This window comes from Nothobranchius furzeri, chromosome 1 (genome assembly GCF_043380555.1).
Source record: "Nothobranchius furzeri strain GRZ-AD chromosome 1, NfurGRZ-RIMD1, whole genome shotgun sequence".
NCBI lineage: Eukaryota > Metazoa > Chordata > Actinopteri > Cyprinodontiformes > Nothobranchiidae > Nothobranchius > Nothobranchius furzeri.
Window position 1 is genome coordinate 58,885,697 of NC_091741.1, and position 17,715 is coordinate 58,903,411.

Sequence of the window (17,715 nt, forward strand, 5' to 3'; positions counted from 1 at the left end):
TGGAATTAAGACAATTGTTAACCCAAATCTTTATGGCAGTGATATGGAATAACTGATTTGTAATAAAGTGGAAATTTGGTGACACATAGGATTATAGTAACTATTAGGAATAATTTCTTAAAGAGGAACAAAGTGAGCGTGTGTGTGTGTGTGTGTGTGTGTGTGTGTGTGTGTGTGTGTGTGTGTGTGTGTGTGTGTGTGTGTGTGTGTGTCCTGGGAGAAAATGTAGGAGTTAGCCAGATGTTCGAAAATGGTATCTTTGAATTTATATGATTGTAGGCCAGTTTCAAATTCCCCCTTTTTCCTGCTAAGTGTGAAAGAAACCTTTGTGTGAAAATGTTATTTTTCTTCTCCGTGTGAATTCTACGGAGCCCCTAAAGGGACATGGGAGGAGAAAAAAAGTATTGGGAGATCTTGCAAAGTTTTGCGAGATCTCGCAAAGGTTCCCCGTGACAGCGAACCTGAAGAAAAACAGTCATGCAGCATCATCATCGACTGTGGGGCCGCTCAGTTGCAAGCATGGAGGATGATTTGGAGCGGTTCTTAATTTGTAGAGAGGTCCCAAAGGATGATATTACACGGATGAAGAGAGACAAGGTGAGTAAGCATGCCGTTCAGTGTAAAAGTAAGAACACTCGTGGGTAACAAAGTTAGCAGTAATGCTATGCTATCGTAAGCTAATACTAGTAGGGTTTGCTGAAATCTTAATTGTTTCGTTTTTGTTTATGAAAGGCACACTTGATAGCCTAATACCAGTATCAAAATAAAAATCTATAAACTTCCCCCATGGATGATATGGACGCTCCTCCATTGTTGTGTGTCTGTTTATCTTCCGGTTCACTGTCGTGGGAAACTTTGCGAGATCTCGCAAAAGGTTTTGCGAGATCTCGCAATAGTTTTTTTCCCCTCCCATGTCCCTTTAGGGGCTCAGTAGAATCCAAACAAAGTTAACCTGATGATATAAAATGTGGATTTCTGCTACAACACGTTCGAGTGGACGAGCTACAACTACACCAGCAAATTTGCCACAGCAACCTTGAGGTGCACTCACAGAGGTGAGGCTGCCATACACACTGGGTACCAGTGGTGGGCAGTCAGGGCCAGCAAAGCCTTCTCTGCTGGCCTAAACATACTCAAAAGCGTAAATGTATTTTTTTTTCCTTTGGTAATTATTTTTAAATAAAAAAAATGTTTACTGGTCTATTTTCTTTATATCCTATTATACCCACTTGGCTGCGCTGCTTCCAGTGTTAAAATACCAAGGCTGGGTGTTATCCAATCAGATTTAAGCTAGCTTGTGTTTTCAGGCAGATTAAGTCTGCTCTAGGCCTTCAGAATCAATCGAGAAGCCCACTGTCCGCTGTAAGTGAACAGAGACGATCCAGTTGCGATAGCCAATCAGCTCACGAGTCAGCGTGGCTCAGGCCAGCTAGCTGGCCTCACGCAAAAGTTGACATGAACGCATCCTGTGATTGGATAAGCAGTAGTTAGAACTTTTCTAGCAGCATTAAGCAAAATGTCAAAACTAAACACAGAGATTTGTACCTATAGGCAGCTATCGGTGTATTTTTGAACACATGATGGCTGAAAGAGGAGAAGAGACAGACTTGGTTGCAGATTTACTTGCCACACCATTTTCAAGACGGACCTTTCAAGAAAAAATGGATCTTTTGAGAACAGATCATCAGACTCCAATGCTAGCTGGCTTGTCCCAGCAGGAGAAAGGATTTGTTCGTCATTTTCAGGCAAGCAACTATGAACGGTACCCATGGCTAACAGCTTCAGAGAACCGCTGCAGGTTATTCTGCTGGGAATGCCTGTTGCTCGCATCAGATGGATTTGGTAGCATTAAAGCGCGTTAAAACGTACGCCAGAAACACGACCGGGCAGACACGTCTTTGAGCATTAGCCTCCATGTCCATAGAAAAGGACCTACTCATGGACCTGAAGCGCACAGATAAACTGTACAGAGCCATTGAGGTTTTCCTGAGGAAAGAAAGAAGGATGGATTTTATTTTCTAATGAGCAGGAGAGGAGGAGATCCATGCTGGACATTTATGTTGGTGAGTAGAAACATTTTATTAGTATTTTTTAATGTTTTGTCATTTTATTTTGTTAATAAAAAAATAAATGGTAACGAAATAAAATGGCAAAATGAAATTATTCTGTGTTCTGTTTCTATGCAATTTATATTGTGTATAACGTGGTGTGTGCAGCTGCACCAATGTTCAATTGTTTCGCGGTACAATTTTCTCCAAAACAAATGCAAATAATGTGTTTGCTTTACTTATTTATTTTATTGTCTCATCTCTTAAACGCGTCTTTCATTTCTGAGATTTGACGGTATCCGTGGTCAGCTTCCTACTCTCAACTGGGAATGCGAGTTTGATTTTAAAGACTCTGGAAATTATGTGTCTTGACCAGCCACTGGTGTGTGTGTGTGTGTGTGTGTGTGTGTGTGTGTGTGTGTGTGTGTGTGTGTGTGTGTGTGTGTGTGTGTGTGTGTGTGTGTGTGTGTGTGTGTGTGTGTGTGTGTGTGAGAGAGAGAGAGGTTTCTCCAGCTGTGATGTCCTATTGATGGTATTTTAAGGTGTATTAAATTAGATTGGACTGAATAGGAAATCACTGAAGGCCCAGGGGTGGAACGCACCGCCCGCCACTGCTGGGTACCAACAGTTCCCCCTGTTTCTGGCCTCCACCAGCAGACAAGGTGGGTGAAGTGTCTTGCCCAAGCACGAAAATATTGTGATAGACTAATTGGGATGCAATCCTGCAACCCACCGGTTACAGGGCAATTACTTAAAGGAAGAGTTTTGGCTTGCTCCCTCTAGTATCCATTTAGTAGAATCAAAAGCAAAACCTGTCTCCTCACTGTGCTTTTGTCTTTTTAAACACCTTAATCTAACAGCTGAACAATCTCCTTAGCCTTCATTAGTGTCTACAGGAGTGGTTCATCATTAAAATAAACAAATCAGCTGTGTTCATGATCTAAAACATACAGGAAGCGTGCTGGAATCAGACTGCAACTCCAGGTATGTCAGCTCCATTTTTTTTTAATGTCCAGCAAACTGGACCGGCACTCTGAAGTTGCTATTGAAATATTCTGGCCACAGGGTGGCGACAGGGGCTGGATGGCCTTTCATTAACCTTGTAAATGGTCATTTTAGCACATACTGGCTCAAAAAATGATTTAAAAATATAAAAAAGTTGCATAGTATCTCTTTAACTCCTCTGCCACCATCAGTACATTGTTGAAGTGTGTGATGCAAAACTGACAGCTGTTCTAAGGTTTATAAACAGGGCTGCACAAATGTGGTGCTCAGGGATGTAAGCGCACCATGGAAGTTTAGCATTTACATAACCCTCCTCCCACACTGAGACCTTTGACCTTCTCCCAGCAAAACTGCATGTGGCTAATGCTTACCCCAGACACACCAATTGCAAACATTATGAGGAAAAAAACTTCGACTAAACATTATCCACAAGGTTTTATTGCAGCCAGCACAAACATTCCAGAAACAGGTGCAGAGGAGAAAAAACTGTGCTGTACAAAGGTCAAGGTGAAAATCAAGGTGCATCTCTTTCCAAGATATTGTCACTGAAATGGAAATATCTGTAAGGATCTTTAAAACACATCAAGGGTGTTTTACATGTTTGTAATACATATTTTCCATGACAGCCCCCTCCCCTCACTAGAATTTGGTTTGTATCAAACTTCCACGTCTGTTTCTAAATTGAGTGAGTTACGAACACCCCTCCCTGTTTATAGAATAATATCTGCATTTATTTGAGCGAGTTACGTTGTCTTATGGTGGCAGTGATACACTTTTGTCGTTGCTGCACCCATACTAGCCGTTAGCTTATCAGTCTTGAAGGATGTGAAATCTTTTTCTCTGAATGGACGGAATTCAAGAGGAAGGCAAACAGGAACAGGTGAGCTGCTACTCAAACATATTTTAGAACGAAACGTTAGTTTCAAGTGGATGTGGAAGTTTTAAACAAAATAAGTAAGAAAATTATCTTTTGTTTAACACCTCTCAAGGTAAAAATCATGAGGTGATTCACAGAAACAAAACATTTAAAACATAGAATATTTTTTTTGTAATAATTAAAAAATATGTTTAAAATGAGAAAAAAATTGTGATTAAAACATGTAAGGACAGGGAGAGTGAAAAAGAGCTAAATCAGAGGATGCCGGGAGAGGCGGAATAAGTAAAAAGAGCAGAACAAGGAGAGGGTGATGAAGGTCACACCAAAGCCAGCCTTAACAAGTGCGTTTTCAGCTGCTTTTTAAAGACCACCGAGTCCACTGATCTCAGGCTCAGGGGGAGAGAGTTCCAGAGTCTGGGGGCCACAGCAGCAAATGATCTGTCACCTTTGGTCTTTAGCCTGGTGCTGCACAACCAGTAGGCTTTGATCACTGGACCTCAGGGACCTGCTGGGGGTGTAGGGACCAGTGTTGGGCAAGTTACTTCAAAACTGTAATACATTAAATATTACTTGTTACCCTCATTTTAAAGTAATTAATTACATTACAATATTACTGATTTTAAAATGTAAGGCATTACACTACTTTTGCATTACTCTAAGTTACTTTCAACAAAACAACTTCAGTATGAGTTTAGTAATCTGATGCCTGGTGAACTCATGAAACATCCGGTGGAAGGTGATGTGGTGTCTGAGCTAGGATTGCTGTTAAAAACAGTTCTTTAGAAGGATTGTTTATGAAATAAATGAAACAACAATCTGTAATCTCAACACGCTGCCATCTTAGATTAACTGAGCAGGGAGTGAGGTGGTGGGGGCTCCAAGTCTATTTAGCCGTGGTCCCCAAATGCCTTGATACGGCCCTGGATGTGGGACTGGCTTCTGGGGTGATCTGATTCTATCACATGTATAAATATTAAATGCTTATATATTATTGCTTTTCACTGGTAAAAATGTGTATTGGTGATAAATCTACCTACTTTTTTCTTTTCAAGCACTCTGTTTTGTTTTCTTGATTTTATTTGAATAATTTCCTGCCCTTTCTCTCTCTAACCTTCCTGCATGCTGCATGTTTTCTCCGTATTCCAGAAAAAACAGTTTCCTAGACTTCCTACTTTCTAACTATCAGCCAAAGGGATCTTCACATGCGCGGCGCTCCAGCAGCAATGAGTTAAAATCACCGGAGCCCGGATTAACTTAGCTGAGGCAAAGCACGTCAGAAAAGTACAGAATACCAGAGAACATGCGCTGATATGAACGATCGCAGGTGAATTATTTTGTTTTAGTGGAGCGATTTTGTGAATGTTGTAGCGGCCGCGTGGAGGACGCAGCTGGAGTATTTGAGCCGGGTGCAGAACAGAACACCGGTACCGCTGCGTCCTCTCTGCCTGCAAAGCGGAGTCCATAAATGACGTAATATATGCAGATACTGGATCTTTCTTCGGGTTTCCCGCAATTTGAATATTTAAGAAACGCATCTTGATTCTGGGTTTAAAATGCATTGTAATTACCACGTTACTGACAATTGTACCGAGTAAATATTACCATTTTTTTCCCTATAATGCCTTACATTACCACATTACAACAAAAAGCAATGCATTACAGTAATTAATTACTTCTGTACCGCATTACTCCCAACACTGGTAGGGACTGAGAAGATCACCAATGTAAGATGGTGCTTGTCCATGTAAGGCCCTATAGACCAGAACCAGGATCTTGAAATGAACCCTGAAGTTGATTGGCAGCCAGTGAAGCTGGAGGAGAAGCGGGGTGATGTGGGAGTGTTTGGAGGACTTGGTCAGAAGCCGAGCACAGGCATTCTGAACCACCTGTAGACGGTTCAGGGAGGTTCTGCTCAGACACGTGAAAAGAGAGTTACAGTAGTCTAAGCATGAGGAGATGAAGGTGTGGATAACTGTCTCAAGTTCAGAGCAGGACAGAATGGGACACAGCTTAGCAATGTTCCTGAGATGGAAGAAGGAAGAGCGAGCAAGAGAACTGACATGAGAATCCAGGGTGAGAGCTGGGTCAAAGGTCACGCCAAGATTCCTGACAGAAGGTTTGGTGTGAGAAGCAAGCTGACCAAGAGAGTCTCTGACTTTGGGAACCAGCTTGTCTGGGGCACAGATGAGGATCTCAGTCTTATCTTCATTCAGCTGTAGAAAGCTCCCAGCCATCCAGGTTTTGATAGAGTCTAAGCAGGTGTGTAACAGCTGCAGCTTAGACATCTCCTGGGGCTTAAAGGAGATGTACAGTTGGATGTCATCTGCATAAAAATGATAAGAGATTCCTTTAAAATTCATTTAAAATTCTGAATGTGCTGAAGAGGAACCAGATAGAGGAGGAAGAGTAGAGCCCCAGCACAGAACCTTGTGGGACACCATGGGTAAGGGAGGTGGTGGAGGATGAAAACTTAGAGACGGCCACAGAGAAAAAACGCTCAGACAAATAAGAGGAGAACCACTCCAGAGCAGATCCTGATAGGCCTACCCAGTCTCTCAGCCTCTCCAGTAGCAGGTGATGGTCAACAGTATCAAAGGCTGCCGTCAGGTCCAGCAGGACCAGAACAGAACAGTCCCCTGCATCGCTGTGAGTCAGAACGTCATTAGAGACCCTAAGAAGAGCTGTTAAGAAGAGCTGTTTCAGTAGAATGAGCTCTACGAAAACCTGACTGGAAGCTATCATAGATGTTATGTTCATCAAGAGCAGCTGTGAGTTGTCTAGCCACAACCTTTTCCAAGATTTTGGAGATGAACAGAAGTTTAGAGATGGGTCTGAAGCTGCTATGAAGAGAGGGGTCGAGACTCGAGAAGCGGGTGGATTACAACGTTCTTAAAGTAAGCAGGGACCTGACCAGAAACCAGAGAAGCATTAATAATGGAGAGAACGTTGGGACTGAAAAGCACTTTTAAACAAAGATGAGGGTAAGATGTCGAGGGGGCATGCAGAGGTCTTCATAGAGTTAACTAGTTTGGTTAACTCAGGCAAAGAAACAGGAGCAAAGCTATCTAGGATGATGGGCCTGGTTGGAGCCGGGAGAGGCAGCGATAAGGCTGAAGGAGAGATGCTAGATCTAACCTTATTGACTTTGTCCACAATTCAGAGAACAACTATGTTAGAGAAAATAAAGGTATTATCCTATGTAAGTCTCACATGGAAAGTTTGAGCCTGCCAGTAAACTGAACTTTTTTAGTAAACAGGTAAACAGGACATTCTTGTTTTAAAAAAAACCATCACAGTTACATACCACACATGGTTTTTTCCATTACCTCGAGGTGGTTTTCTGTTTGAGTGCAGGCAACGCCCTGACAACTGCTTATGCAACTAACCTCTCTGTGAGTAAAAGGACTGCACGAGGAAGTGGAAAGCTCAGTGTGAGCGTGAGTGAGCTACGTCACACTCCTCTGCAGATTAAAACTAACTTTGGAACCAGTTGTCCGTTGATTCGATCCTGACGTTGCGGGGATATTTCAAGCCCCAACAAATGACCACAACCAGCCATCAAGTCTCTCCCATATGAGCTGACATCTATTAAAGTAGTTTCCTCTCTGAAGGCCTCATACATCTCCATATATAGAAGCCACAGTGGGTCGAGCTGCAGGAATAAGTGAGATCTCACTTTCGCTTTCTAGTCTCTGGTGTTTCTATCTCTGAGAACCAGTTTGGGCATCTGTGTGACTTACCAAGTTGATCCTGGAGGAAGCTGTCTGGCGGGTTCACATACTTCATTGTTGACACATTAAGCTTCCAGTTATGTTTGGTGCATTTAACAGTCCTGTAAGTACAGAAAAGCATGCTGCCTGTAAACTGGGTTCACTGTTTAAAACTCAGGTCTGTTCTGACTGAATGTTCTCACCTGCCATCCAGGTCTTCAATGTCTTTTATGAATAATCCTCCTTGGTGTTTGCACTGATTCTTGCATGCTTTGAGGCCATCTTTGCTCTTGAATATGATGTAACAAAATCCATCCTCTGGGTTTTTCTTGAAATTGAGTCCCTCTTTGAGCAAGTTGACTTCAGTAGCATTTAATGACAGCACCACTTTTGTTGTCTGAGAGCTCATTTTATCTAGAGAATAAATATCCACAATTGCCTTTAATTCAGTTATGTGCATACATAATATAATGATAGATGCTGATAAATTTGTTTTTAAAACTAGATTATTTGCTTTTAGATCAAAAATGTTTTATCTTGAAATATTTTACATAATCTCCAACATTCTGTTCATCATCTTGAACAACAGTAACGTGGCAATTGAATTGGAAGCATGCCAACAGTTTAATAAGAGGACAGTTAACACGTGTTCATCTAAAATGTAACACAACCGGATCATGTGTGGTTGTGTCACAGCTCCACCTCAGCGTGTAGATGCAAGTTTGAAAATTTAATGTGGTTAATATTTTCCACAACTATTAAACATATCTCATTCATATTTCAAACTCCAACTACCTGAGAAAGTAACTTGCTTCCTCTGTCACCAGTAATGAAGCAGAGACCACCAGAACAGGATAATGGTCACATATGATCATTTTTTAACTGGGAAGAACCTCCTTGGTTGGAAGCTGGTCCCTAGTCACCAGATTCAGTTAAATGTAGACAATACAAAGCAAATTTGTAGTGTGGTGAAGAAGCATCACATCTGCTTCACACAGACCCACACTAGTCATGATCAGGTTTAAGGGGTGGCTTGTTGTTTTTGCAGCTAGACTTGTTATTTCAGTAAGTTGTTGTAGAAGCTCAACCAGTTGGTGTGGTTCCACTCAGTGTACGCCTTTATTATGTACTGATACCAGTTCAACTTGTTTTGAATCATCAGTTATTTGTATTGCTTCTTTAATCCCTCTTTTATATTTTTGTTGCTTGGTGTTTATGGTCCTTGTTCCATCAGTCCATTATGTGGTTTTCCCTAGTGCAGTGCTCTGATTTCTTTATTGTACATTCTGCTTCTTGTGTTGCTGCTCTTGCGTGTCTTTGTTCTTTTTCCTTCTTACACTCTGTCCTATGTTCTATTGTTCATGTGTTGAGTTGGCGTCTCCGTGTGTTTTATTGCAGAGTTTGCATGATATTTCCTAAATGACTCCACACTTATGTCCTGCTGATATCTTGTCTGGGTGTACTAACTGTTTACTAACTGTTGTGTATGGTTTTGTCGGTGTGTTCATGTTGTGTTTTTTCATTGTTGCTATTATTTTTCTGTTATGCCTTTGATGTAAGGAAGTGTCATCACTGCTTTTGGTTCTTGAATGTCTAGATTTCTGTTTCATTGTTTTGGTTGTTCTTTTCTTTCTGTTGCTGTTTATTGTTTTCCTTTGTTTATTTCCCATGTCGGGTATCCATTTTGTATATGTTGATCCTCTTGTTTGCGGTCCCGTTCTTCTGTTATTATGTTTGCTCGGTGCTGTAACGTTCTGATCACTGACATTTTATGTATGGTGTTCTGATAATGTCCACCTTCTCTGTTAGCTGGTCCCTCACCTTCATTACCGGCTGGGCTTCTATCTCCACCACTAGCTGGGCCTCCACCTTCATTGCTAGCTGGTAAACTTTTCAGGACAATTCCATCTTACTGGTGTTCTCACCGTTCCTTCTCCTGAAAAAAAGGTACTCGTTCAAATAACCATGTTGTGCTAAGAGGATTGTCAAACCACGATCCAATTAGAACTGGTGTCTGTTGTGTGAAAATGGGTCTGTTGAATGTTCGATCCCTGTCTAGCAAGGGCCACTTAGTATCTGAACTCATTAACAACTGTAATCTAGATTTTCTCTGCCTGGTTGAGACGTGGCAAAAACCAGGTGACTTCACAGAACTAAATAACTCAACTCCAACCAGGTTTGTTTATTCTAGCCTTGCTCGGCCGGTTGAACGTGGTGGTGGCCTTGCTTTTATCTACAAAGATAAATTTAAGGTCTCTCCTATACAAGCCTTTTTATACCGGACTTTCAAATCAACTGCCTTACAAATTAATGGATCTATTCCGACAATTTTGGCTGTTATCTACCGTCCACCAAAGTTCGATTCAGAATTTTTTAATGAACTATCTGAATTTATAGCTTTTTTATGTTCACTTTCCCAGAATGTGGTTTTGTTAGGTGACTTCAACATTCATGTTAATAACGCCTTAGACTCTAATGCAAAATGCTTAACACTGCCTGAACAACCATGGTTTCCGGCAGTTTGTAAAAGCTCCCACCCATTCTAGGGGGCATACCTTAGATCTGGTTTGCTGTACTGGTGTTACCCCTTTGGATATTATGGCATTGGATTACCCCTTATCGGACCATAAGCTTGTTTCTTTTAAAATTAATTTACCATTATTGAAAAAAATTATCCCCAGCTCCATTTCTTTTTGAAATGTTAAAACTATTGATCTCAATGCTCTTTCCTCTGCTATCACAAACCTGTCTAGTGGAGATTGCTCAGCACCTTCTGACGTCTTACTAAACCTTTATGATGATAAATTACAGAATTTTTTTGATGACCTGGCTCCTTTGAAAACACGTAATGTTTCTTTTTCTAAATCTGCTCCATGGTGCACAGCTAACCTGCACCAATTAAAACACGAAGGCCATCGACTGGAGAGACTATATAGGAAAACACAACTGCATAGTCAGAAAGATCTCTACCATCTCCATTCGCTCAAGTATATGGAGGAAATAGCTAAAGCTAAATCTGCTTACCATAATTATCAATTTAGCCTTGCTATTGGTAATTCAAGAGCACTATTTAGTACTTTAAATAGATTGATTAAGCCTCAAAATACCATTAACTATCATTTCAATACAAATGACACCTGTGGTCAATATATGGATTTTCTCAATTCCAAGATTAGTGATATTCACTCCCAATTTACTCAATTCACAGATATTCATTGCCAACTCAGTAATTCTTTTTCACCCACGGTACAGTCTGTATTATCTGATTTCGGTCTACCGAGTTATGTCCAAATCTCTGAAATTATCTTGCATTCAAAGAGCTCAATGTGCAGTTTAGATCCTACGACACTAGTTAAATTGGCACTTCCATCGTTACTACCTCTTGTTGTTAATATTACTAATGCATCACTTAACATGGGAGTGGTTCTACTAAAATTTAAAACTGCGATAATTTTACCTACTCTCAAAAAACCAAATCTGTCTATAACTGATTTTAATAATTACAGACCTATTTCAAATCTGCCATTTCTCTCCAAAGTGTTGGAGAAAGTGGTGGCTACTCCACTTCAAGACCACCTTAGTGGAAATCAACTGTATGAACAACTACAGTCTGGGTTCCGAAAAAACCACAGTACAGAAACTGCTCTAATTAAAATCAATCATGACCTTTTGATGGCATCTGATTCTGGTCTAGTTAGCATACTACTGCTCTTAGACTTGACGTCGGCGTTTGACACAATATCACATAAAATTCTTCTAAAGCGCCTATCCACAATTGGGGTATGTGGGACAGCACTCTCATGGTTCAAATCGTACCTCTCTGACTGCTTGCATTTTGTTCAGGTTATGTCATATAAATCTCACCTCATGCCTGCATCATGTGGGGTTCAACAAGGTTCAGTTCTGGGTCCAATTTTATTTATCATCTATATTCTTCCACTAGGAAACATCTTTAGGAAGTACAATGTGAACTTCCACTGTTATGCAGATGATACGCAATTATACATCTCTTCTTCATCTGTTCAGTCGTTACCTATTATGGCTATAACAAACTGCTTAAGTGAAATACAGACTTGGTTTGCTCATAATCTCTTGAAACTGAATGGTAATAAAACAGAACTTCTCACAGTCGGAACCAAATCACATCTTGCCGGATCTCTGAATTTCTCACTCAATATCGATAATTCTCTCATTTTATCATCTGCCCATGTTAAAAGTTTGGGTGTTACTTTGGATAACACTCACTCCTTCAATACCCATGTAAATGGATGGTTAAGTCTGCGTTTTTCACCTGCGCAACATCAATCAATTACGTTCTTCCTTGACAATAAATGACAGTAAGATTCTTGTAAATGCCCTGGTTTTATCAAGTTTGGATTACTGTCATACCTTACTCACGGGCTTACCTCAGAAACTTCTTCACAAACTTCAGTTAGTGCAGAATGCAGCAACGCGTAAAATTACCCGGACACTTTTTTCTCAACATATTACTCAGATTCCTGAGGAGCTTCATTGGCTCCCAGTATGCTACCGCATTGATTTAAAAATATCACTCCTGACATTCAAAACTTTAAATGACATGGCTCCTAGTTATTTACGTGACCTATTGAATTTTTACACACCATCACGGTCACTTCGTTCAACTTCCCATAATTTACTTGTTACACCTCAAATCCGTCTATCCTCGATGAGCCTTAGGTCTTTCGGCTCACAGGCTCCGCGGTTATGGAATAGCATCCCCTTGTAGCGAGCGCCCACTCTTGTGGTCCGTAGAATACATTGCTTTTTCAGGGTGGTTGAGACCACTGTGAGTTTTATTGTACAGACCCTGGTTTGGACTCCTTTTTTGTAGGACTCGTTTTCTATTTTAAGGTGAAATGGAGAATATTACGTAACCCTACTTGGTCCAGAGTCAACACACCCTCCCTTGTAGGTTCCCGTTACTCAGTTGTTCTGAGTACTAGGGCGAAGGGTTACCGGAGGCCAACACAGCTAACTATTATTTGGGTCCTATCAGGATTAATTTGTGCCTCTGTCAGCATGTGTGGGCGGTGGTAACTAGAAAATTATTCCCGTTAGGTGATCAGTCTAACGTGGATTTATCAATTAATCTACTTGAGCCACCCTCTCCCCTTTTTCAATCGCTCTTATATATATACCCTTATCTGCAAAGCAAAGCATTTTCCATTTGCGGAGCAGTTTGCATTGCAAGCATTTTACAAGTTGAATCAATTTTGCATCGTGAAGCATTTTGCATATATCAGCAAATCACAAATAGCAAAACAATGTGATCATGTCAAGTTCTGTGTCCCTCTGTCCCCAGCCTACTCCTGTTCTCACTCCAGGTTCTCCTCTTGTGTCCCTTCATTATCCCTAGCCCTCTCTAGACTTCCCTCAGGTGTCCTCCTAATCACTCCCTGATAATTCCTAGTCAATCTTATTTTAGTCCTCCTCGTCCATCTAGTTATTAGTGGTTTATTGTTGCCCAGTCTTTAGGTTTAGTCTTATCCGTGTTTTATAGGTTAAGGTTTATCTGCCATCCTGCTTGTTTCTTTCCCCTCATTTAGGTTACTGTATGCACCTGCCTTCCCTCCAGCTCTCACTACTCCCACCTGTCACCTGTTCCCCTGATCACCTCCCTCTGTGTTTAAAAACCCTGTCTTGTCCTTCAGTGTTTGTCGGTCCATAGTTGTGTCTACGTTGTTCTGTTCCCTCCCGAGTTTTGCCCGAGTCGGTGCTCAGTTGTGAGCTTCTGTTTTGTTTTTGGACTGCTGGATCAAGCCTCCTCCTTTAAATAAAGGATTTACTTATTTACATCTGCTTCTGTGTCGTGTGTTCTGCGTTTTTGGGTCCAAACCTCCTGCTCAGTGTGACAGATCGTTACACTTTAGCAAGATGGTCTCAGATTCATTAAAAAGTTTTTACTTCCCCACAGAAGCTTTCATATCTTTTCATATCCTCTTGATGTTCGTTTTTGGTCCGCTTCGTATATTCTCCTGCCTCGATTTCACTCGCATCAGCAGCCCTCCGCTCACATCTTCCTCCATCGCGATATCCGTTCGTTGCAGCACGCGGGGGCTTGCAACACCCTTAGACATCCGTATGGCCAGGTCTATCACTCATTTCAAATCATTACTGAAAACTCATTTGTTTAGACAGGCCTTTCTGAATGCCTAGTTTGATTTTAGTTGATTGTGTATGTAATTCAGCTATACTATGAGGATTTTAATGGGTAACATATATCTTTATGATAACGTTATATTGACTGATTACTTGATGTATTTGTTTATATTTTTATTTTTGACCTTTAGTCTAGTATTTTAGCACTTACAGGTTTTCACTTTTAACTTGTATTTGTTTAATTGATTGAGTAATTTGAAATTTTAACTTGCTGAGGACTGTTTTATCTGTATTATGCAATTTCTGTAAAGCGACCTTGAGAGTCCTGAAAGGCGCTACAAATAAATGTTATTATTATTATTACTATTATTATTACTATTACTATTATTATTATTATTATTATTATAAATATTGGTCTGTGTGTGTTGGTTTCTTGTATGTGTTTATATTCTGGGTCCCGCCGCTCTGTCTAGTTATTGTCATGTTCATGAACATTATGCTGGTTTCTATTTTTTCTTCATATGTAAATTTTATGCTGTCTGTATCATCTGTGTTGTTCAGGTGTTACTAACAGAACACCTGAACAACACGGACGACACAGACAGCATGGAGGACCGTTTGGGAGTCTGGGTTGGTGTGGTTTGCACTTGGTCTCTACGCACAGAGCTGTGGGAGATAATTAAAATACTCACCAAAATTATAAAAAATTTAACTTTTGTTTTTTCCCCTGTTGGGCACAAGAGCAAAAAGGGCTTCTTTCTCTCAAATATTCTTCACAACATGTATAAATCTGGGTTAGTGAGCATTCCTTCCTTTGTTGAAATAATCCATCCACTCATCAAGGCGCAAACTGTAGATTTTTCAAAGTATTAACTCAAACCTCTACCACCACCTTTGTAAGGCAGTTTTGGTCATTTAATGATTTTTACTGAAATGGTGAACTATTTCAAAGTAAGTATAACATTTGGATTAGCCTCCCCACCACTCAAGCCAATTGTGGTGGGACATCCTTGAGGCTATTGGAGGAGAATCACAAAAGCAAAAATCTGTAACTCCATTAAATCCTCGCTTCATTTTTTAAACCGTATTAGTAGGAAATGCATTCAGTTAGCCTCTGTAGTCTGGGTCAGTTGCATCGTTGTTCAAATATTCTCTGAAACATAAAACAAAAAAACAACAACACTGATGATAATCTTTGGTATGTTCTTGCTGTGCTTAGTTTGTAACTGCATTTTTGGTTCTTTTTAAAACACAGAAAGATTTCATTATTTTTTTTTCCTTGCTGACAGTTTAAACCACATATGTCAGACACAAGGCCGGCGGGCCAGATGGCCTGCGGAGCATTTTCATGTGGCCCGCGAGATAAATATCAAAAATATATTAAAACTGGCCCGCTGGCCGATTTTACCGCAAAGACTTCAACTCCCATGATCCTTTGTGGCGTCAGCGCGGAGCCGACGCGCCCCCTCCTTTGTGTTTTTTCAGCGCCTGCTGCCGGTGTGTGCAGCTCCGCTGTCTCGGACAAACTAAACACTCCTCTCACCCAGCGCCGAGTTCACTCAGCTATTTTCTGACGTTGAAGCCCAGAAACGGAGATTCTAGCCGCTCAGTAATGTGTTCACGACTGAAAGAGAAAGTTTTCCAACTAACATCCAGACAGAGCTGATATAACTCCAGCGAACAGCGACATGCTCAAACCAGCACGGCTCTGTGGCTGCTGTCATTGTGTTTCCTCCCTGACACACAACAACGTGGTCAAGCTGCTCAGACTTGTTCAGCAGCACAAACCTATGTGAGCACCTGTTGTCATCTAATGCTGTCATTATTATGATGAGGATGAACAAAACAACAGGAGTCTCCTCCTCAGCAGATCAACCCCATGATGCAGGTATCTGGCTGGAACAGGTGAGCATCACAGTAAACCAGTGGAGCAAACTGAGCTTTAAATATGTTGGTTTTATGCTCTTTTTCTGCTCCAAAACATGAAAGTTAACAGGTGAGATGTTGCATTTTCATTTAAGATAAAATGATATTTTTATTTTGTTGTTGGCATGTGAGAAAAGATTTAACCCACAGTAAACAGGAAGTGGAAAGGCTGCAGATAGATGAATAGAATAGAAAATCCCTTTATTGTTCCTCAGTGGGGAAAGCTAGATGCCACAGCAGCGATGACACTTATTACAGGAGATTAAAAGGAGAATAAAAAATAAGAAAAATGAATAAACAAGAAAACATAAATCCTGAATAGATTTTAAAAATGCTGAATATACCACAAGTTATGAATACCACTGATGCCTTTTATTTCAAACTGACTTGCTTGTGTGTAATTTGGTTATTCCACATTCAGTGTTAATGCAGAAATAAGTTTGTTTCCAAATTTAAAGGTTCAAAATTGCATATATGTTGATAAAGAAAATGTGCAAATTTGCCGTCACTTTTTCAAAAAAATATTAAGTTTGGCCCTGACTCCGTCCCAGAGTTTCATTTCGGCCCCGTGTGAGTTTGAGTTTGACACCCCTGGTTTAAACGAAACTGTCAACAAGGTTAAAAAAGAAACCGCCCCCGAGTACTTATCTGATCTTCTTTCAATTTATACTCCTGGTCGCACACTCAGGTCCTCCAGCCTGTTGCTCCTCGAAGTCCCGAAAGCGTGTTACAAATCATGCGGACAAAGAGCTTTCTCTGTTGCGGGTCCTAAACTGTGGAACGAACTTCCAGTCACAGTTCGACTGGCATCCACCTTGGCAGATTTTAAGTCTACTAAAGACACACTATTTTACCCTTGCATTTAACAGCTGTTAGTTTGGCTTTTACTACTCTTATTTTATCATCCGTTGTAAGGTTTTATTGGTACTTTTTAATCGGCTTGTCTTTTTTTATTGCTGGCTGTATTTTACTGTTTTATGTTTTTTATCTCTTGTGCGACTGTTCAGCACTTTGGTCAGCCGTATGGCTGTGTTTTTAAGTGCTTCATAAATAAAGGTGGTACGGTATTGTAAAAAGAACCGAAATACAAAATAAATAAATAAAGAAAAAACACTGATGATGAGCTGACTTTTGGCCTGATGAATTCAAGTGTTTCAGGAACATATAAACGATGCAATTAAACGATTTTACCTGTTGTGGCCCGAACGCACGGTCTCACCCCTCTGCTGCGCGTAAACGTGAACTGTGCGCCTGCTTGTGCGTAATCAAATGTCTCTATTCTAGGGGTGTGTTGAAGAGGCTATGACCTTCTGGACCTTCTCCTCTGACTGGCTCGTTTAGCCACGCTGGAGACTGCATAAACGCTGTGTCAGCCAAAGTTTTAAAATCAGGGAACAGTTCTCCAAAGTAAATAACCTGAAGTCCGCAGTGCTTCCAGAGCTGATCATCCATTTCTTCAATGGAAATCCTCCTGCCATGCGCTCTTGCGCACGAGTGATTGTAGACGCGCTCCGAACTCCTGTTTGCGGTTCAGCGCGCAGTCCACGCGCGCTGTCCGTGGTGAGATGCGCTGCATTGTGTCCAAGTGTGAGACAATGATGTTCTGATGGGAATCTTTCCCTGATTGATTTTAATACCTCGGTGACGTACTCTGTGTAACTTTTAAAAGGTCTGCGCACCTGCCTGAGTGGGGGGTGTGAATTGCAATCTGTCATAATGACTGGCAGCCTCAAGATTTTCCGTCACCGTTAAAAACCGGTTAAATAGGCTACGGAAAATATTCGGTTAAGGCGACAAACATTTAAGAAAAGTGTCTTATGTGTGGCAGCGCCGGAATAGCCACGCTGAGAATAAAGAAATTAAGTGGGTCAGCCGACCCAGAGCTCAGCCAGCAACGGCCGAATACGTGGCCGAAATGATTGTGTTAAACAGCTTTTTAAAATATAAAATAAATAAATAAAAATCACATAACATTTTAACGCTGCATCTTGAATCTGAAGTTATTGTACAAAGTGTTTGCCCCTGTTAA

General features: G+C 40.8%; 1 protein-coding gene across 2 annotated transcripts in view; it reads right to left on the minus strand.

Annotated features, from left to right (window-relative positions):
- cmah (cytidine monophospho-N-acetylneuraminic acid hydroxylase) overlaps positions 1-16,839 on the minus strand; it is a 40,081-nt gene extending 23,242 nt beyond the window's left edge. The window contains exons 1-3 of one of the 2 annotated variants that reach the window (XM_070549363.1): positions 9,462-16,839; positions 7,844-8,054; positions 7,671-7,762 (exon numbers count right to left, since the gene is read on the minus strand). In XM_070549363.1, coding sequence (XP_070405464.1) covers positions 7,671-7,762; positions 7,844-8,049 — 298 coding nt within the window. In that variant the 5' untranslated portion in view covers positions 8,050-8,054; positions 9,462-16,839. The remainder of the gene's footprint in view (positions 1-7,670; positions 7,763-7,843; positions 8,055-9,461) is intronic. The other variant, XM_015942175.3, reaches the window with a different exon arrangement.
- Positions 16,840-17,715: the final 876 nt, after the last annotated feature.